This window comes from Amblyomma maculatum, chromosome 3 (assembly GCF_055883805.1).
Source record: "Amblyomma maculatum isolate TAMU_Amacu chromosome 3, ASM5588380v1, whole genome shotgun sequence".
NCBI classification, from domain to species: Eukaryota; Metazoa; Arthropoda; class Arachnida; order Ixodida; family Ixodidae; genus Amblyomma; species Amblyomma maculatum.
Window position 1 is genome coordinate 135,992,266 of NC_139346.1, and position 22,380 is coordinate 136,014,645.

The 22,380-nt window shown below is 47.4% G+C and overlaps 1 protein-coding gene across 1 annotated transcript; it reads right to left on the reverse strand.

Annotated features, from left to right (window-relative positions):
- Positions 1–9,509: 9,509 nt before the first annotated feature.
- Positions 9,510–12,427, reverse strand: LOC146196150 (uncharacterized). The gene is made up of 2 exons (XM_084596933.1): positions 12,305–12,427; positions 9,510–11,867 (listed from the first exon to the last, which is right to left on the reverse strand). Exons 1-2 carry the CDS (start codon positions 12,425–12,427, stop codon positions 9,984–9,986), a joined length of 2,007 nt encoding a protein of 668 aa, XP_084453059.1. The 3' UTR covers positions 9,510–9,983.
- Positions 12,428–22,380: the final 9,953 nt, after the last annotated feature.

Consider the following 22,380-nt stretch of genomic DNA (forward strand, 5'->3'; position numbering starts at 1 on the left):
GAGACGGCCCATTCGGCGGCGCGAGCGCTTACCTTCCGCGCCTCCGAGAAGGACCGTTCCGAATGGTGGTTCGAAACAAAAGACAGAATGACCAGTTACGAGGAAGTGACAAAATTTTACCGCCTAGCTCGACGGACAATGCCGCCGCCTCACCCGGCACTTAGTCGGGAGGAGGCGGTCATCCTAAGGCAAATGCAAACCGGGTCACTCCTAGCCCCGGCAATGCTACACGTCCTCCACCCAGACATCTACACGAGTGATATGTGCAGTGTATGTCAAGTGGGTCCGGCGGACCAATGGCACATCATGTGGGACTGTGCCAGGTTCCCGACAGAAGCTGCATCCAGGACATACCCGCCGGAACTTCAAGATGCTGTGCAGAATACAGACAAGGACATGCAACTATGGGCCGTCCAGCAGGCCCGGGGTGCGCTCGAAAAGCACAAGCCTCACACCCACCACAAACGGGTCAAATGAGGTAGTGCAGAGTAGGGCTTAACCCCGGGTAGACGCTTGGCCAGCGTCACGACGCGTTAACCCGTCGTTTGCCGGCTCCCTAATAAAGTTATACATACATACATACATTCTTTCATGATGACATGAGACCAAGAGGGGAAGCAGCTGTTGGGTTATGTGGGGGCTAAGGGCGTCGGACTCCGACATGACCCACACGGCATTTGACATCCGACGGACGACCGTCGGTACGCCCGCTTCGGACGTTCGGACCTCCGTCGGTCATCCGGTTTTTGTCCCGAAGTCACCTCTCGGACGTCCTACGGACCATCCGATGCAAGACCGCAGAACATGTACAGTTAATCCAGCGGACGTCCGAGCGCGGACATACGGACTATTCTCGGACGTTTCATAGTAGCATGCATACCTAGCAAATCCGCGTGGTTTCTACATGCATTTGTTTATAAAACGGTGGCAGGCCACTGTTTTTATTAAAAGAACCAGTCGCAAGTGAAATAAAGTTTTATTTCACGATATGTACATACATCAAGAAGGACATGCTTAGTCAGATGTGCTCTTGCGGGTTGAGCTGACCGTTCCGATGAATGCCTCGGCCATGATTTCGCGGCAGCCCCAGAGGTGCCCCTTGAGTCCCGAGTGTAGGCTCCTCACTGCAGCTAGAAAAAAATGCAGTTCAAAATACCACAATGAGAACTCGAAATTGTTTGGTCGCGCAAAACATTTTCACAGCGAATGACAATTATGGGATGAGATTACTACTACTATCTAAAAATATAAAAGCAGTGTCTCTGGGAGCAAACAGTAGGAACGTATGCGATTTTAACCAGAGCTGCGTTTTAACTGTTGCAACTTGTAACACTAAACGCGAATCGTGACATCTTTCTATCGGTTAATCCGCTCGCTTATTCGGCTGTTATATGCCAGATATGTACATAACTGTATCGTTTTTAATATCAGTTCCGGCAATTTACTTGCCTGATACGATTACAATCAAGCTGAAACCTGTAACTGCAGCATCGGCGGTCGGTGACCCAGATAACGAGGCTTGGCCAAGGTCAATGTACAACTGGTCGCGCAACTTGGAAGAAAACGCGTGCAGCTGCCTACTGCCAGAGGCATCAACTCGATGATGAGGGCTCCTGCGAACTGTGAGGCAAATGACTAGCGCACAGAAAATAAGATCTGCCGGAACTCCAAAGAATTAGAAAGTAAACATAATATTCTCGCTCAGGAATGAATGCAGTTTTTGTTTCTTGCGTAAGAAAAAACGTGTCACATTTTTAATAATATTTTAACTTGTTTCTAACGGCCTCTCTCGGCCACTTATTACCCGCTGCGTAGTTGCCCAAAGCTCAGATATGGCTCAGTCCAAAGCTTTTTTCATCCGCGGTATGGGCAAGGTATGGGCAGTATGGGTGCGTCATCGGCCCCGGTTCAACGTTCATCGTTGCGTGCTGCGTACAGAGTGGGTTATCTGTAACAAACAGTCAGTATTTTATTATGCTGGTTGTGGTAGAGCTTTACAGCAAGGCGAAGACTGTCTGTGCTCGATGAGAAAGTGATTGCCGCTGCATGTGCGCATTTCCGGACGATGGGACAATGCTGCGTCACAGCTCGGCGGCTCGGCTAGGCCTCCCAGGCACGTCGCAAAAGTGGTGGCTTGTTTTACGGATACACGTCTGCATGAGCGGCGTATCGCTGCATGTTTTAATTGAGCGGTGAAGGTGAGATTTTATTGCCCCCAAGACGCGGTGAAGGTGAGATTTTATTGCCCCCAAGACGCGTGTCGCATTGCTCAAAGCCTTCCGTTCCGCTCCCTTTGCTGCGTGTTTTGCTTACTGCGTCGTATTACCGCACCAACGTTCGCTGAACGTGCTTTAGCTGTTATCACAGTGATGTTCCTATTGTCAATGGGATCTTTCTCATGAACATGTCAAATGCTTAAGTTGTAAATTTGTAACCTCACATTGACTCCTCTCAGTGGCAAATGAAGCGCGAGTAAAATAATGGAATCATGAACAGGGCGATATTTATTGGAGCAAAGCTATATCGTAGATATTTTGACTTCTCAGACGCATTAACTTCTAAATACTAGCAATCCCAATTTCAATTGCTTACTCAAGCTCTTACAGGTTGGCGTTCTAGCGCTAGCGTTATTCCGTTCGTTTGTTTTTGTTCTTTGACGCTGATATGTACTTTGTTAGCAAGATCTTTTACCCTTTTATAATCTCACCGCGTCTCGTTTGGAGACCTACGCTCAGGTCATTTTGTTTCGAGGATTTCATGAAGACCGTGACGAATGAGCGGTGGTCGCTTTCCTACACTTATTTTTCATTGTCGTGAGGCGTCTATGTAAGTAATCGTGAATTAATAAAGCCTGGCTTTCTATGCAGCACAGCTTCACTCATTTATGCCCTTAGTGAAATGCCTCAAGCCATGTGATTCTATCCATGTGCTTGCCGAACTCACTTGAAGGCCCTTGTTCACAAACGTGCCCGAAGAAATAAGCCCCAGAATGCGTTTACATGACGCGCGACGAAAGACTAGGCTAACGACGACGGAGGCAGAACGATGCTATGATAAGGTGGTTAAAGATGCCGTAACATTTCAGTTAACGTAAAACGACAGTAGAAATCCATGTCAAGTAAAGTTGACTGAACAGTTACGGTGTCTATTTTTCTGCCTTATCCGAGCATCGTTCTGCCTCCGTCGTTGTTGGCCTTGTTTTTCGTTCATAAGTAAAAAGAGAATCAAATTCCCCGCCAAAAGTACGTCCTTGTGACGTCACAAGCAACGTCACGTGTTTGTTGTGCCTCACAGTTCGCAGGGGGCGCTGGGAAACTAAAGCCTCGCTCAGAGTCGACACGCAGGCTTCTATGGGAGTTACGCTACCATTTGTTGTTCTACCATGGCTTGGCTGCTTATGGGTCGCCGCAGCAACGATGCTGCAGAAGGATTTCGAATGATTTGTGGTCGAATCAGGCAAGTACATAATCTAAACTGGTATTAAAAAAGACAGACGGTTGTATGCTATACGTGTGCCGAATTTCAGCGTGAATAAGCGAGCGGTTTAACCGACAGAAGCATTTTGCGGTCCGTGTTGACCTTTGGAACACTCGTACCAAATGAACCACTCCCAAAACCAAAATTTGCGCTGTTAATTACTAGACAGATTGAAGAGCACTTAAAAAACACTGATGGGTGCATTAAAAGATGTTTACTTACCACGACACAGCTAGATGCACCGGATTGTGAATCGCACACCGACGAGCAAAGTTACGGTGAGATCACGGCCACTCGTGCTGAGCGGCTAGTGGCTATGGCTGGCGTAGGCTTAGGCTGGCTTAGCCGAGACTTTGGCTGAACTGGCTGAACCTCCAGTAACGCATATGTGGCATGTTACCCCATTATGCCAAAATAAAACTTCCAGTTAAAATTTTAATGTGTCACAATAAATAATATGCAGTATTTTGTATTAAAACAATTTTTTAACAGCTGTTTATTAATATTATTTGTACACTTTGAGTCAAGACAAGTCGAAGCCATCTATGATATGTAAACAAACATGGCGGATAAAACGTCGATAATATATTCAATATAACATAGTTATAGTGCGTTCGAAGCGCTGGCTCAATGCATGTGCGATTGAAGTTTATAAACTGAGGACGTTTCTTTGCGGTTAGTGACATCATAAATGTAGTAATTAGGATCAGAGCGCTGTGAGCGCGTCCAACGATCGAGTGGTGCGAAAATGCCAGTGCACTGCAGAACTGCCCTGACAGCTTCTTAAATGGATAGCTTTTCGCTAGAAAACACGACTGTTGATAACTTGATATGAATTGCAATGACTGGCAAGGATTATTGCTTTTTTACTGGTACATTGATGTTATAATGAGTGTGCTCAGGTCAGAATTCCCTTGGTAGCCCATTCCACTAATGAGTGCCCACCAGTGTCCACACATGAACTGACGAGCACGGGTTCGGTTGAGGTCTGTATCGAGAGGCTATTTTTCTGAAATAATTGAATGTTGATCCGAGAAAGATGATCCCTCGTAAATCCTACGGACACCCCAATACGGATGTCCGTTTTCGGCTGTGCTTCGTTCCTACCGGTTTATGTCCCAATTCGGATGATCCGTTTTCGGATGTGTTTCGTTCTTCCGGCGGTCGTCCCGCTCCGGCTCCGGACGTGTGGACTCTAACCGGACGTCCGACGGACATTATTGGCCGTGTGGGGAAGTTAGCCGACCACTTAGCATCTTAGCATTGCGCTTAGCATATCGGTACCGGGGGATGCCCAGCCTTCGCATTTCTGCATGTGGTACGAATTCCATGCCGGGCACACGAGGAACCTTGTAAGTAGCGATGCCGCCGGAGGCGCTGCTGTGCCACTTCTGTTTTAACTGCTGTTTGCTGGCTTTGCTCAACAGAACGTTGGGCGTCTGCTGCGACTTTGCATGCTTTTTTTTTGTCGATGCAATGATGTAACAGTGCATCACAATCCCCTTCTCGAAGCAAATATAATCTAGAACCAACAGCAGAAAACAACAGGTAAATTGCGCGATATACGATTCGAAGAAATGTTTCCGGGCTAAACCACGCGGTAAACCACGCACTCCCGCTGAAACGCTGCACAGAGGAACAGTTCAATTGCCACAGTCGATGAATGCCTTCGTTTTCACTGCATATTGTCACGGGTGAAAAAATAAAGCAACATCAACAGTTCGTTAGGCAGCCTGCGGTCACCAGCGCACTTCGGTCTCTTCGCCTTTCCACGAGGGGCCACACCGGCTCCACAACATCGGTGGCATTACGTCCCTCCCCAAAAGAATCGTCCCGATTCTGAAAGGATAGAAGGGGAAAAAAAATAAAAGGTGACGGAGGAACGGACAATGCACAAGGCAGCAAAAGAGCGGCGTGCACAAACACTGCGCTTAAGGCGAGTGATAAGGTTTCAGTCTGCTAATATGCACAATGTCAGACTGAGGAGCACGGCGCTACAAGCGGACAGTTTATTCAGGAAGGAGTTCGTAATCTACGGCACTAACACGGCGAAGGACCTTAGAAAGGCCATAACCAGATGCAAGAGTTTTTCGGGATGACCCCTCTGCCTCGTCAGTGCTTCTCTGGTCAGTGCTGTCAACGCTTAAGCTCTCTTGGGGAAATCTCGGACGAAGCGTCGGTAGTAAGAGCAGACTCGGAAACCGTCAAAAGTGCCCTTTTATCGGTGGAACGTGGGAAACTTGACACTGCGGTAGTTTTGTCGGGGTCAGGGGGAACGCCCTGCGCACTGACAATGTAGCCGAGAAAGCGAATTTTCTTGAAAGCGAAATGGCATTTCTCAGGCTATAGATCGTTGTGTACCTTTAAGTGCTTGAAGCACAATGTGCAACTGGTACAGGTGTTGCTATAAAGTAGGCGAGAAAATGACATCATCTAGTACATCAAACATGACTGCCACTTCAGATCTGATAAAACCATGTCCATCATACGGTGCAGAGAAAAGACCAATTGGAAGCACATTAAACTCGTGTAGGCCGTCAGGCATCACAAATGCAGTCTTCTCGGTCTCTCTCATCCCCCTCTATTTGCCAGTATCCGCTTTTGAGGTTTAATGAGAAGTACCTGGCGTCGCGTAGTCGGTGGAGGGCATCATCAATCCTAGGGAGCAATAGACATCCCTTTTAGTCGCGTTATTCAGTTTTTCATACTTTACGCAGAATCTCAAGGTGCCATCTTTCTTTTTGACAAGGATCACTGGCGACTCTTATGGGATCTTCGAAGGCTGGATCACGTCATCCGCAGCATTTTATCCACTTGCGTCTTAATGGCTTCACATTCCTTAGGAGAAACCTGGTACGGGCATTGGCATACCGCCAACATGGCCTCATCGGTGATGATGCGATGCTTGGTGACAGGAGTACGACCGACCTTGGAGCCTGTGGCAAAGCAGTCTGCGAAATCGGTCAGAAGAGCCGAGGGAGGATTCCTCTGATCGGGCGTCAAGTCCAGACTATTTTTAATGGTTTGAAGGGCATGACAAGGTGCGGCCTCTTCTAGAGGGCTGGCCCCAGAGGTGAATAAATGAGGCAATACAGTAAAATCATGAAGGAAGGCAACAGCCGTGTCCTTGGCGAGGTGCTGCATCTCCTTTGCGCAATTCTTCAGGAGTACAGCAGCACAACCGTTATTGACTTGAGCGACGGCTGTCTCCTCGAACAGTAGCGGAAGATGCCCATCCGCGATGCCCTCGTGGTCGTTAAACAAGTTATGGCTCACAAGAACCAGCATACTACACCGTGCTGGCACCCTCACGTTACCGCCAAACTATGCGCAAAACGAGTCCCCAGGTCCTCGTTTTCAATGCGCGCCACGGCTCGTTTCATCGAGAACGTCACACTCGCTTTTAAGTCAGTGACACCGCCATTGGTTTTCAGGAAGTCTTGGCCAAGAATCGAGTCCTTCGAATACTCGGGAAGTACCGCGAATTCTCCGGTATACACAAAACCACGATGTCGACCCGCTCTGTGCATCTGCAAGCAGGGGTAATGAAATGATTCCCCATCTTGTGAATTTTCGGGCTGGACTAGTGAGTCAAAACTTCCTTTAGTTCGCGGGCAAGGCCATGGCTCAATACTGGGATCTTATGGGATCTTCGAAGGCACTGAATAATCGGCACCGGTGTCGAGTAACGCGGTGACATCCACTTCATCGGAGGTAGCACGTCGGGGTGCTGTCGCTACCTGTCCCAACTGAAATGTATCGATCGGAGGTAGCACGTTGGATGCTGTCGCTACCTGACACCAGTGCAATCTCGTCTGTCCCAAGCGAAATGTCGTCGTATCGGTCGGAGATAGCACGTTGGATGCTGTCGCTACCTGACACCAGCGAAATCTAGTCGAATCGGCTTGAAGATAACGGAGGATCTTCATATTTCTCGACATCAGCGGCCCTGCCTCTGAAGGCCGCTGGTAATAGTTTTCCCGACGAAGGCTGGGAGAGCGGCGTCGGCAATAGTTGGGACATGGCGAGTGACGGAGACCGACACTCTTGCTAGCCGGACGTAATGGGATACTGTCGCGCAGAAAGGTGGCGATCTCACAAGGCCGTTCGCCATTCCGATGGCAGCGGTCGTCCGGTGCAGAATCTCACAGGCCGACGCGGCGGTACGGGCACGCCCGGTAGGGGTGACCTGCTTCACCGTAATGATAGCAGAGGTGCCGACATCCGGCGCCCGCCATACTTACGAGGTCGCTGGTACGTTGGCGGAAGGGAGTAGCGAGGAGCACCCTGCGGCCTCACTGCTAGACCTGCGGCGTTGATACCATGTTCCGGTGTGAGAAACTTAGGTAGGACAGACGCATATGTGGGTCTCGCGCTGAACTGGTGGGGAACGTCAGGCACTCGTTCAGCTGCAGTCAGGAATTTTAGTTAACAATATGAAACGGCCGCGGAAGATATGGAATGCTATGCTACTTAGTGTCCTCATGAGCTGCATTAGAAAAAAGATGGTGTCCACGCCAGAACTCGAACCAGTATCATTCCGTGTCCATCCGATCATGTTAACCTCTACTCTATGCCGATTTTTTATTGCTGGTCAACAAAGTACATACAGACATAACAATCACTAGCCTACCTTTGGAAAGCGATGTATTAAAGCTTTTTCATGTTAATCAATTCGTCGACGACATCCATCCACTGAGGCTGCTCAGGCTGACTACGGAGAACATCTCGTAGAAATGTTAAACTTTCAATGAAGTTGTCACTGACCAATCTTACATTTTATTCTGAATGCTTAGACTCCATCCGCGGTGTCCAAATGCTGTGGAGGCCCGGCACCATAATCATGTCGTACGGAATCTCATCATATAGGCAAGTGCAGAGCTTCCGTGATACGGGTACGTGCCGAGCGTCTCTGGCTCGACGAAGTCCCTTATTCGTTCGCTGAGTGATGAAATGAAGTATGCGACTCGGAATGAGCTCAAATACAGTACAAAAATGAGGTAGCGAATGACGGTGACATAATTCAGTTAGCTTTTGTTCTGTAGTGCCGGTACTTTTTTGGGCGACGACAGATTCAAGAAGAGAAGTTTAGAAGTACGTCCTCGTTCCGCATGCTGAAACTAGAAGACGAAAATAAAAGCGTGCTGGAGATGCCAATCAGCATGACAAATTAAAAGAGCTATTGAAGAGTTTAACGCTGGAAAATCTGGTCCTGACGGATTTGGTGCTGTCTGGTATAAGCGTTTCAAATGAGAAATCACTGTGGTTCTTTGTTGCGTCTTTCCGAAAAATTTATGACTCAAAGAAAATTCTCCCCTCATTTGGAACAGCCCATGTGCTTTTATTACCTAAAAGCGAGGACGAGGCTAAATTGCTATCGGTTGGGGCTTATCGTCCGATAAGCCTTACTCTATGCAGACTTTCTGCGCACGCGTGCATAATTCTCACTTTTCAAGCGAAGATAAAGCGGAAGGCGATGAGGCAAAATATAACTGAAAACTGACGAAGCTGCTAGTGTGCAACAGCAGCAACACACAAACTTTCATATTTCTTGAGTGCAGGTTCTGCAGTTCACAAAGTATTTACGTATCAGTTACCTCATACGGGCACATTCTGCGGACGCCACTCGGGAGCCCTCCATCAGGATGCATCCGATAGGTATGTAGCCTTGGGAAGTCAAACCCCATATACCAGTACGAAATGTGCTCTTCCCGGTTGCTATTCCCGTAGCATAATTTCTCGTCGTGCATGTGTTGTACATGTTCTGCTATAGTCTGTGCCATTTAAACGGGTTTGCAGGTACAGTTTCCCCCATAAATCATTGAGTTCATCGCCTGCATCGGCTATATCAGTCTTCTCATCACAGCAACATTTTACCTACATCTGAGGGACAAATAGAAGAAAAATGAGTTCCCCATACAAAATACAAGGGCTACAGATGCTGGTATGGAGTTCGCGGAAATCCCGCGAACTCCCACGGAAGTTTTTATTCGGGAATGCGCACATTACTGTCAGGGTTTAAACTGAGCGTGACTAGTCGCGATTAGTAATCGCAACACGTAATGATCTGGTAGCCAGGAGCACCCAGCCTAATATCACGGGATGCGAATAAGCGCAGAAAAGAAGTATGTGTTGTCAGGAAAAAGGTTTTCCTGAGGTTACGGGAACATTACAAAACATGCGTGCTCCATCCACTAGAATGAGTCGAGTGACTCACATCTATTAAGCTATCGTCGATTACCTCGCGATGTGGACGTCAAATACAAGAATGCCTGATATGACTGAACAAGCTGCGCACCGATGAAGTTCTATATGTCACTACGCTAAAGTATAGCTTTCTGAACTGTGCGTACGAAAAAAATTGCTCAATATTATGTGCCTCAACAATAACGTGACATACGCTTAAAAAGACGCGTTGAATAGTTTCGTGGGGCTCAGGCCCCTGTCAAACTTTTTTTTTTAAGTTAGCGTAGCTAATAAATACAAAATTGATACAATGCCCTACTTTAGTTGCGAAAATCGATGTATATTTCCTGTGGAGCAAACATTTTTTCGAGTGGCGGCTTGCACCCGAAAGCCGTTGCGTATGACCGCAGGCGCATCGCGGGACCGTCACACATCTTCCGCGCTGTCTGCCCGACGTCCTCGACATCGCAAACTGCGTAGCACGACGCCATGAAGAACAGCTCGTCCACGGCAGTACTGTTCGGTAGCGCAGCGGTATGTCCGTTGGGCGTCTCGGGGCTCTCGTGCAGTGCACGGTAGGCCGAAGCGACTGCCATTTCCTCCATTGTCTGGACCGATACATTCGACGAAGAAAGGCTGAGCAAGGCCTTCGCTAGAAGCCTCCCGGCGCCCGCATAGTTCACGGCCGGATGTAGTTGGGTGTGAAAAAACGGGTACGAGAATATCAGCGGTTCCACCGTCCAGTTGTTTTCCCGGCGCCACGATCTGCTCTCGCCGCTGTCTATTCTCAGGATGTCGTAGAGACCAAAAGACTCCAGATCTCGCCTTGCGCTTGTGTACGCGACCCAGTTGGCAAAGAATGACGGCTGCAAAGCCGGAAGCACGTCAGCTGGCACTGGTTTATCAAAGGGGCCACCTATTTTGGCTCCTGGAGCGGCGGCGAACTGTACTGAGGTCAAGACGTCACGTTGTGGCTGTCCTTGGCCACGCAGTTCGGGAAGCAGGCTGTACCAAGCACGTCCCGTCATCTTTTGTACCGTACGAAGGCAGCGGGTCTCCAGTTTTTCGGGGGTAAACTGATTGGGATACATACTGTCGCTGAGCTCGTCGACCATCCAGCTGATGTCTACAAATGCGCGATAGGCAATGTGTTCCGCCAAGTGTTCTTGCCTGTTCTTGCCAAATACAAAAAGGCTGTTAAGTGCACTGAGGACCCTTGTACTTTGTACGCTTACAGACGTGTACTCCGTGATGTTCGCCAGTGAAGGTTCGGATGCGCGCAGAGCATTGAGCCATGCCGTTGCGGGAACTGCAGGGGTCAGAGTCGCTGCCATCGTTTCTATGTCTACTATAACTGGCCCGCTGTCAGGCGTTCTGTACGCGCTCCTGAAGACTGTGGTGACGAGGGTGTTAATTGTTGCGGCTCGGTTGAGCACTGCAGGTAGCTTCTCATCTGGCATGCCCAGAACTCGGAAGGCATTCTCAATGCTCCTTTTGTATTTCTTAGTTCTTCCCGTTTTCCTGAAATCCTCGGCCCATTCATCCAAGGCTGAGCTGCCGCGAATGTATACGGTGGAAGCGGCGCTCTCCTGCGCGGCGATGCTTAAATCAAACCATACATCGATGTCCCAGTTCACAGACAAATCTACAAGGTAGTTGAGTGCGCCGTAGGGGCCACGCCACTTGTAAGGCAGTATGCCGCGCTCACTCAAGAAATCTGCCACTTCAGACAGGTCCCCTCTTGCATGCAGACAGGACCTCACCAGTCCCGTAACTTTCTCTGCAGCATCTGGTGCGCCGTCAGAGCTGTTTGATGCCACCACAGACAGCATTGCCTGGGTGGTCAGTCTGCCTTCTGCGGACTCGCGGACTGACGCGAAGGTTGAGGCACGACGCCAGCGACCGCAGACGAAGTCATACAGGCTGCGGCAGGGGTTGCGAGAAACGTCGAGAGAAGCCTGGAGTTCCCAGGAGTACCTTTGACAGACGTGGCTATCGCAGACAGCTCGAAGAGTCGAAAGCAGCGGACTGTCGCGGACGAAAACGTGAGTGTGACGAGAGGCGAGGCTCTCGTCAGTAAACGTCATCAACTTGATCAGCATGACGGCACAGATGAGTATGCCGAGGAAAGTAGCTGCTTTCCGAACGCCAATGTGCAGCGAAGACCTGGGAATCAGGAGCCGGTCCAGGAGCCGCACACATGGCTGTGAGAGAAGAAACGCAAGAATGACTTATAAACTGAAGTATCGCCGCAGTATGTGTCTGGCATACTTCATCTGCACCGTATTTTCCGTGTTTCTTGGTAGTTTCCGTAAGTTCGAGCATGTGTCACTCAACAGAAGCCTATCATTTAGCCTCGACAGAAGGTCTATCATTTTGCGAGTCATAGACATTCTACCATAGTTTGAAACATCTGCCTATTGCACGGTTGCACGAACTAGGAAATTGTTATGCAGAGGGAGGTATGATGAGATAACCATGCTGCCAAAACCGTTCCTTCGTTAACTGCCATGGCTAACTCTGCATGAACTGATTTCTTTATTGGTTGTTTACCAGGATGCCGATCTTCGTGACATTACCGTCCGTTATACAAACCAGCAGCTGCAACCTGTACTAGGAGTGTAGGTTCAACGGGACTCACCGGCGCCTGCCTCTCCGCCTCGCGTTCACCGTTCTCCAGGTTGAGCTGCGACGCATGCTCGAAAATCCGCAGCGGCTGGCGGTCGCCGTCACCTCGACCTCGGTCCAGTGCATTCGTCAACATGGCGCCACGATGCGATTCGTGTCACTTCTTTTTTCTGTGGATGAGCTTGTGCGTGCAGCTTCAAATGTTGGCCCCGCAGACAAGGAAGACTAAGCAAAGAAAGAGACGAAGACGACTAAGCGAATAAGAAGACGAAGAAGAAAAACTCTCGGTCACCAGCAGCTAATGCTTTCTCTGCACATTCGGTTCAGCAGCATTGAACCCTTCTCATTTATATGTGGGCTGGTAGCTTACGCTCTCGCGTCATACTGTTAAAGGTTGGTTGGTTGGTTTGTGGGGTTTAACGTCCCAAAGCGACTCAGGCTATGAGAGACGCCGTAGTGGAGGACTCCGGAAATTTCGACCACCTGGGGTTCTTTAACTGTTAAAGGATGAGCTTAAGTGTCACCTATAATATAGCGCTTTACATTGATAGGTCGTGATAGGAGAATAAACGATGTAGCAGGCAAAATAAGTTTCCGCCGTTGCTATCGCAATTCACAATTTCAATGCACGTTCTTCTCCACAGAGAGATAGAAAAAAAAACGCAGAGACAAGGCCAACATATAGACGACCTTGTTCTTTCTAGTAACATATGCTCGTTGAACTCTCGTAAGCCTACGCACTGATCCCAACGTCTAGTAAATGTGTTTTAGATTTGGCTTTCAGTTCGCCTTTCATTTTAACAAATTTAAATCGGATTTTTTAAACCCATACAGTAGCGATCACCTGCCTGTAATAATCAGCTTATCATCTTCACTATAAGTCACCCCAACTAAAACCGTGGCTGTGAAACTTCATTTAGCAGATTGGAGCTTTCTAATGTAGGTGCTGATTATAGGAAACATTTTTTACAAGCTCTTGGTATTAACAAATTAAATTACTTGTCCACGTCTTCTATTATCAATGTCGCGGGGCTCGCAATTCCTCAGACCTCGCTGGTGTTGAGACAAAACCACTGAGTGTGCTTGACGCGGGAATAGGAGGAGGCTAAAAAGCAACAAAATAATGCATGGTTGTGTTGTTGTGGTTGTAGGAAGAAGGAAAAGAAAATGCATGGGCCTGCTACTGGCCCTCAGAAAAAAAACTTTTTGTTCGATTGCTACTAGTCCCTCTCGAGTAATATTTGCAAATAATCCCCGAGCAATGACATCACTGATAATGCAATTTGGAGATGTGTGTGATGTACTTAATATCCTGGACACCTTAGCTGATATTGCTCATAGCAGCAGCCTCTTGCCTCCGTCGTTCAATATTACAACACCCTGCGATCTTACTCTTACAAAAACTATCAAATGAAAAACCTCACGGGAACCTATCGTGAAATCTTCCTCACATTGAGACAAGCATCAATTCAGTCGTCTCCGACTCTTCGTGACCCTATGGACCATATCACGCCACGCTTTCCGGTCTCTCACTATCTTCCTAACATCACATAACTTTATCTGCAGTGCCTCGAGGATGCCGTCTAACCATCGCGTTCGCTGCCTACCCCTCCTCCGGTGACCCTCAACCTTTCCCAACATCAAATCTTTCTCCAGCGACTCCTCTCTTCTCATCAGATGACCAAAGTAGCTGAGCTTTAATTTTAGAATTGGACCCTCCAATGAGCATTCAGGGTTTATGGTCGACAATATCGACTTATTTGATCTTCTGGCCGGCCAAGGAACTCTCAAGATTCTCCGCCAGCACCACTATTCAAACGCGTCAATTCTTCGGCGGTCAGCCTTCTTCACAGTCCAACTCTCGCATCCATACATCACAACTGGAAAGACCACAGCACGAGTTATACGGATCTTGGTTGACAGTGTAATGTCTCTGCTCTTTACTAGGCGGTCAAGGCTAGCCATGGCTCTCTTTCCCAGAAGCAGGCTTCTCCTAATTTCATGGCTGCAGTTCCCTTCCGGGGTAATCTTGGAGCCCAAAAAGAGAAAATCTGTCACAGCAATTGTCCCTTGATGCTCCAGGACTTGATAGGGCAAGATTCCATGATCTTTGTCTTTTTAATGTTCAGTTTAAGCCCAAACTTCTCACTCTCGTCTTGTACGCGCATCAGAAGTCTCTTGAGTTCCACTTCACTTTCTGCCATTAAAGTGGTATCATCCGCATATCTAAGGTTGATACGTTTCCCAGCAATCATACCTGCAAACAATTCTATACGGAGGACCAAAAACTATGTCGCACTTTGGATGTGCAGCAGTGCAGGGGAATTGGGAAACAGTTAACTGCCATCAATATTTTGGCGGATATAATCATATTGTTACGTGGATACATATTGTTACGTATTGTTACATAATCGAGCCTTCCAGTAGTCCCTGGGCATCCCCTGTCGTGTTGGTCAAGAAGAAGGATAACAGTTGGAGATTCTGCGTTGACTACCGTCATTTGAATAAGATAACCAAAAAATATGTATATCCTCTTCCGCGCATCGACGACGCGCTTGATAGTTTGCACGGAGCCAGCTACTTTTCATCCATCGACCTTCGTTCCGGCTACTGGCAGATTTCTGTCGATGAGAGAGACCGTGAAAAGACAGCGTTCATCACCCCTGACGGCCTCTATCAATTTAAAGTCATGCCTTTTGGCCTATGTAACGCCCCTGCCACTTTCGAACGGATGATGGGCTCATTGCTGCGCGGCTTCAAGTGGACGACTTGTCTTTGTTACTTAGACGACGTCATTGTTTTCTCATCCACTTTTGACAGCCACCTCTCTTGCCTTTCTATACCATTCTCGAGCTATTCCGCCGCGCCGGCCTTCAACTCAACTCAAAGAAATGCAGTTTCGGTCATCGGGAAATCAATGTGCTTGGTCACTTGGTTAATGCTTCCGGTGTTCAGCCTGACCCTGACAAGATACGTGCCGTCAGAGATTTTCCCACTCCGCGTTCATCCAGCGATGTCCGAAGCTTTATTGGCCTATGTTCCTATTTCCGACGATTCGTCCCGAACTTCGCAGTCCTTGCTTGTCCCCTCACCCAACTCCTCAAGAAAGACGTTTCATTCTATTGGGGGCCTGAACAAGTTGCAGCTTTCTCAGAGCTTATTGCTGCTCTAACTACTCCACCAGTCTTGGCCCACTTCAGCCCTTCCTTTCCGCCAATACTGAACTCCGTACCGACGCAAGTGGCCATGGAATAGGAGCTATTCTCGCTCAGCAACAATACGGCCGTACAAGGGTGATTGCGTATGCCAGCCGCCTCCTCTCAACACCCGAACAAAATTATTCTATTACAGAGCGAGAATGCCTGGCGCTTGTCTGGGCTATTACGAAATTCCGCCCTTATTTGTTTGGCCGCCATTATACTGTGATAACAGACCATCATGCCTTGTGCTGGCTTTCCTCTCTGAAAGATCCTACTGGCCGTTTGGGGCGCTGGGCGCTACGATTACAAGAATACACCTTTTCCGTCGTCTACAAGACCGGCCGGCTTCACCAAGATTCAGACTGTTTGTCACGTCATCCCGTCGACTCCCCTAGTCCTACAGACTCTGACGATTATGCATATGTCTTATCTGTCTCCGCCTTTGCCAACATTGCCAAGGAACAGCACCTAGATCCTTCTCTGCATTCCATTATCCTCCGTCTTACCTCCGACCGCCCTGACCCATCTCTCGCCTTATTTGTGCTCCACGAGAACACCCTATACCGACGTAATATGCGACCAGATGGCACAGACCTTTTGCTCGTCGTTCCACAATACCTGCGTTCCACCATCCTTGAACAGTTCCATGATGCTCCCACGGCTGGCCACTTGGGTGTGTCTCGCACATACGACAGCCTGCGCCGACGTTTCTACTGGAAGGGGCTCTACCGCTCTGTCCACCAGTACATTGCCGCGTGTGAACTGTGTCAGCGTCGGAAGAAGCCCACAATTTTGCCTTCAGGTCATATGCAGCCGATGCCCATACCAACTGACCCATTTTCCCGTATAGGCGTTGACCTCCTTGGCCCCTTTCCAGTTTCCACCTCGGGGAACAAATGGATCGCTGTCGCCACCGATTACGCTGCTCGGTACGCTATTACCCGAGCCATCCCGACCAGCTGTGCCACAGACGTCGCTGACTTCCTTCTAGAAAACGTAATTCTTCATCATGGTGCTCCTCGCGAACTACTAACTGACCGTGGCCGCTGTTTCCTGTCGCGAGTGGTTGACGAAATTCTCCGTTCCTGTTCCGTCCGCAACAAATTCACCACCGCATATCACCCCCAGACCAACGGCCTCACGGAACGTCTAAACCGTACCCTCACAGACATGCTGGCCATGTATGTGTCTGACGACCCTCGAGATTGGGACGTTCATCTCCCCTTTGTCACATTCGCCTACAATTCATCTGTCCATTCTACCGCTGGATACTCCCCATTTTATTTATTATTTGGCCGACACCCGTTACTACCCTTCGACACCTCTCTACCCTCGGCAGACGCCACCAGTACTTACACCAGTGATGCCGTCACCCGCGCTCATGATGCCCGCCGGATAGCTCATGCCAGGCTCTCTGCATCCCAAGACTTTCAAAAGATCCGGTACGACGGCCGCCACCGTGATGTCCACTACACTCCCGGATCTCTCGTTTTGCTGTGGGTTCCGTGCCGTTGAGTGGGCTTGTGTGAAAAACTTTTGCCCCGTTACACTGGCCCTTACCGTGTTTTGCGCCCCGTGACCGACGTCACCTACGAATTTGAATCTGTGGTTCCGAGGTCCACGTCCACAGCTCCAACCTCCGAAATAGTGCATGTGTCCCGTCTAAAGCCCTATCATGACCGTTCTATTTCGCTAGCATAGATCGCACCAGGACTGTGCTTTTCCCGCGGGGGGTGGGGGGGGGGGGTGGGAGGGGGGGTAGTGTTACTTAGCTGTATTCGCTGTTCGTGATGAGGATGAAGAAGTGCAACAGACTCCGAGAAAACGACGACGCTAAGTGTTGTGAGATCGGTGCCCTGATCAACGTTAGTTGTGCGGACAGCTTTGGGACTAAATCTTCCGCGTATCAATATGCTGTCTTGGTAGCTGTGCAAATAATAATGAACTAGAATATAAAGAACAGCAAATATAGACAGATTCGCTTAGTATAGCCACAACACTACAACCAGAAAAAGCAGCCATTTCATTACTTCATAAGACAAGAAGGATCGCAGCACTAGCGAATAAAATTATTTCTTGGAGGGTCCCAAGCCACGTAGGCATTGAAGGCAAAGAGAAGGTGTACGTACGTGTGTGGTGCAGATACTGGGAACAAGAATGCAAAGAACTTAACATGCCCCATGGAGTCTGTATGAAGTTAGGAAAGAATAAACCGAAGCACAAATGGCAATCCAGATAGAATAACGAAAAGAATAACGACTTTGTATTTGTCAATCTCCCTTGACGGCGTCATTTGTATGTGTAACAGATCAGTTGACTTTGATTTGTTTTAAGTTTTGCTTGTCCAGATTTTCAGATGCATCCGTTGGTCTCCAAAACGTATACCCGAAAGCCGCTTTTCTAATTTGCGTTAATTTTATTCTCAATTACTGCCGCTGTTGTCCTTTGACTGAGGGCTCTCCGACATCGTTACGCTAGACAAGGGGAATTGAGAAGTCATTTAGCCGAGCCTGCCATAGAGCAGTAGTTTGCGCGCTCGGCTAAGGATTATAGAGATGGTGGCTCGATTCTTAGCAGTGTCATTATTTTTTCATCAGTGTCAATTCGTGCGGACCTTTCGGTCTACAGCTCTGCCTACGCCACTCATGAGCCGAGAAACGCTTTAGAATTGAAATGTGGAAATAGACGCGCGTGGCTGCAATAATTTCAGATACATGTCGGCGCATATTGTGCGCCAAAGAAAATAATGAATCCCACTATCTGCGGCACTGAACAAATAAAAAGCACGAGATCGTTCTGCGCGGTACTAGCGAAGTGACCTGGGTGATAGTGTCGCGTTATGGCGGCTGTTGAAAGCTACCAATAGAAAGATTACAATGGCTTGATGTAATATAATGTTAGTAATCTAGAAGGTTTGCTCCCGCACAGTAGATGATTCAGAGACGAGAAATTGTATCTATGTAGGCGATAACATAATCATGTACAGCTAGAAGAAATATGAGAGAGAACACGGGAACGCGTGCCCTCCACGCTTTGCAATGCGCTGCCGTTGACAGATGATAGGAATCAACGGCAAAGGCGCATGCAAAGAAAGCTTGGTCGGCTGCTCTGTTGTTGTTGTTGTTGTTGTTGTCCAAATAACTTATGGCACATACCCACAGAGGGGGATCGGCCAAGAATTGGGTAGCAAAGAATATTTTTTTTTAATATACTTGCATAAAAAGAAATATATATATATATATATATATATATATATATATATATATATATATATATATATATATATATATATATATATATATATATATATATATATATATATATATATATATTTCTTTTTATGCAAGTATATTAAAAAAAAATATTCTTTGCTACCCAATTCTTGGCCGATCCCCCTCTGTGGGTATGTGCCATAAGTTATTTGGACAACAACAACAACAACAACAACAATATATATATATATATATATATATATATATATATATATATATATATATATATATATATATATATATATATATATATATATATTAATAATAATTTGAGGGGTAGAGGAAACGAAACAAAATGGGAAATAAGTGAAATATAATATGAAAAGTGGTAACACTCACGGGAGATTGACACTATATTTGTAGGACAAGTGATGTTTTAATATTTAGCAAGGAAAACGATTTGAGTGCAGTAAAAAATTTTGCATGGCGGTAAAAATAGACCTGTGACTGTGCCCAAGGATGGTGGCGCCAAATGAGCATACCCCTGGTGTCACCCATTCTCTTCTTCTGTTGGTGGCACCGCTTTGCGAAATGCGAAGGCCACGAGCTCCAGTGTTCCCCGTCATATTGCTTCTAGCTGTACGTAGCATGCTGTAGAAAAGTTATGCCCTCTCATATATGCCGCACGAGTCTCATTCATCGCGTTGAAATTTTTCTTAGAAATATCCATTAAGAAGAAATGGGCATGGGCAGGACATGTAGTGCGAAGAGAGGATAACCGATGGTCGCTTAGGGTAACAAACTGGATTCCAAGGGAAGGAAAGCGTAGCAGGGGGCGGCAGAAAATTAGGTGGGCGGATGAGGTTAAGAAGTTCATAGGCGTCAAGTGGATGCAGCTAGCACAGAACCGGGTTAAGTGGAGAAATATGGGAGGCCTTCGCCTTGCAGTGGGTATAGTCAGGCTGATGATAATGATCCTGAAGAACGGTTGGAATGGTTCGTCTGTCTCGCCGCATTCAAGGAATGGTAAGATAGCATGAAACTTAAATTAGCGTGGGCATTTGAGAAGAAAGAAAAATAACGTTACCCAATCTGCACCGTCAAAAGCAAAACGAGCTTCTATCTTTACCCTGGACGGATCTACAAAAGTTTGATAATAAACCCAGGAGCTCTACGACGTGGGAAAATTTCAAGTGAGGGCTGTTGACGTTCAAGAGCATCATACGAAAGAAGAGGATAGAGCTAGTTGTCCAATCGTGCACTAAGCATCGCAGTTAACAGGTGACAATTTCGACTTCAGAAATAAATCGCCTCTTTTAGAGCGAGCCGAACCGGAGATGAAGGAACAGAAGGTAAGGCTGTTAGTGCAAGGATGGAGAAGGCACTGTTTGCTCACCTCGTACGCAACCCTCCGAAATGAGTGGACGACTTCACTCGGGCAGCGTTTAATATAGACAAGATTTTTTAGTCCTCCTCGCGTGTGGCCATTTTGTGCCGATTGGTGCGCCACTGTGCGGCCGTTTGCTTGGCGTGTCCGCGCCTGTACGGTAGCAGCGATTTGCCGGCATCGGTGTGCTACAAAATGTCGCCATAATGATTTCATCACATGGTTGTCTCGTGGCAAGTATATTTTCGTTGTCACATAGGTAAAATCGACGCGTTAGTTGTGAGATTTGATTTGACATTCAGGTTAATTGTACTGGTGTTCAGCGCGCAGTTGTGCTATATACCGCCAATTTGGCATCCTACAGACGAGAAATATTTTTGAACAATTATAAGCATTGCTCGTATAGACCGTTTTCCTGCGAGGAGGAAAAAAGCCTCGAACCGGAGCGCGCAGCGCCGCTCCTCCTCTCTGGCATGTGGGGACGCTGTGAAAGCAGAGCGGGCGCCTGTGCGTTCTACAGAGAAAGCGCACGCGTTGCGCAGTTTTTTCCACTCAAAGTGCCTTGAATAGCAGAAAAGTGTCTAAACTGGTTAGCTGTTGCGAGCGACGCACTATCTTTACAGCTCTTGTTATATTTTCTACCTTTTTACATACCTCATCCCTGTTCTTTCTTTTCGCCCCATTGCTTCCTTTCCCTAATCGTTTCACTTCCACCAGCCGCAGTCGATCTGCTAAGAGGTGCCGCGGCTAGCAAAATATTTTCTTTACTCTGGTGTTCAAATTAATAAGAAAATAACAACGAAAAGGAGATGATTATCAGAAGGTTAAAGACTAACAGCGGTGGTATGCGTGTGTGTCGCTCTATATGCTGTTCTGGTTGCAATTCTTTCATTTGGGTGAAGAAAAGCAGCCTCTGAATTTCAAGCTCCAACCGAAAGTGTTCCTCCTTTGCAGCCTTTCGTGCGAGTTTCTAACACTGTTCTTACACAGAAGGGACCGGAAAAACTGAATACCTGCGCAACAACGGCATCCTTTGAGTAACAAGCGGGTTATATTTCGTACAGTTAATATTTACGAAATACCACCTGGGAAAGAAAACTACTTTGATGCACTCACCTGAGCTTTATGAAAGTATGAAAGAACATGTCTCACTTGAAGACAACGATGCCGAATAAATTGGTTGTCAAATTATTATTTAGTGAAAGAGCGGTAAAATATTTAAAAAAAAAACGAGTCTAGTACGCTTTTGCTGCCGATAATAAGTCGGAATATGGTAATGGGAACAGCAGCGATCTCTTCAAGTGAGGAAATCTTGTGACGACAAATGGGCGGTATAATTTTTCATAGAAGCAACTTCCGCTGAGGTGATTATGAGCCATAAATTAATGTCACTATTGCATCATTATCAGTTGTCCTTTTCTGTTTCATCTGGATGTGAGCATGCCGGCAGTGTCAGACAAACGCAGAAATTGTAGGATAGCAGCTCCCGCCGCTGACAAGTCATCGCCACTCCCCGTACCACGGCCGCTCGATGGAAGCGCACTGGTTCCATCGAGCGGCCGTGCCCGTACAAACTGGCAAACAGCTGCTTGAGTCATTTAGGCAATGCTAAAATCTGATTGCCTGGTAGTGGGTGTTTGAACGCCACGGCTTTTTCACCCAACAAAAGTCGTCTAGGACAGAGTAAATGGTTCCGAAATGGATAATGTATCCTTAAGAATACAGCACCAGTCGAGGTGTGAGACCACCAGCAGTAGTCGGTCAAGCAGTAAACAGTATATGAATGATCGGCTGACCCAACAAATGTAGCGCGATTAGCAGCGCCCCATAAACGGGACAAGATGCTGCTAAGAGTAGTTGTAGAAGTAGCAACAACACTTTATTTAGGCAAGAAATCAACTCCTCAAAATTAGTTTCACTATACAACACCAGGCCAAGCAACATTCGCTCAGTTTCATTCCTCAAATTTTGCGATGGCCCATCTCTAGAATTCATTTAGAAAGAAAACGACAGCTGCCCTGCCCCGATTCCTTCACCGCCCTCGTGGCCAGTGGTGCGCCACCGCCTCTCTGTTCCGCATAAAAAAGTTACACACTAATAGTAATCAGACTTGTAGCATTCAGCCGATTCGATCAGGAGCATACATTTTGGTCATTTTTGACCGAATGCTTTGGCTGCTGCTGAAAAGTAGTTTTTTCTTTCATCCAAGTACTTTTAAAAAAAAATTGCATGCGAAGCTCGGAAATCTCGCCGTTCTGCGGAACGGCGACAAGTAGATAAGACCGCACAT

What these genes read in the sequence shown, in the direction of transcription:
- LOC146196150 (XM_084596933.1), bottom strand. Translation starts at nt 12,427, where the DNA reads ATGTTGACGAATGCACTGGACCGAGGTCGAGGTGACGGCGACCGCCAG. An exon ending in AGGCGGAGAGGCAGGCGCCG is followed by an intron (nt 11,868 to 12,304) that starts GTGAGTCCCGTT and finishes CTTCTCTCACAG; the next exon opens with CCATGTGTGCGGCTCCTGGA.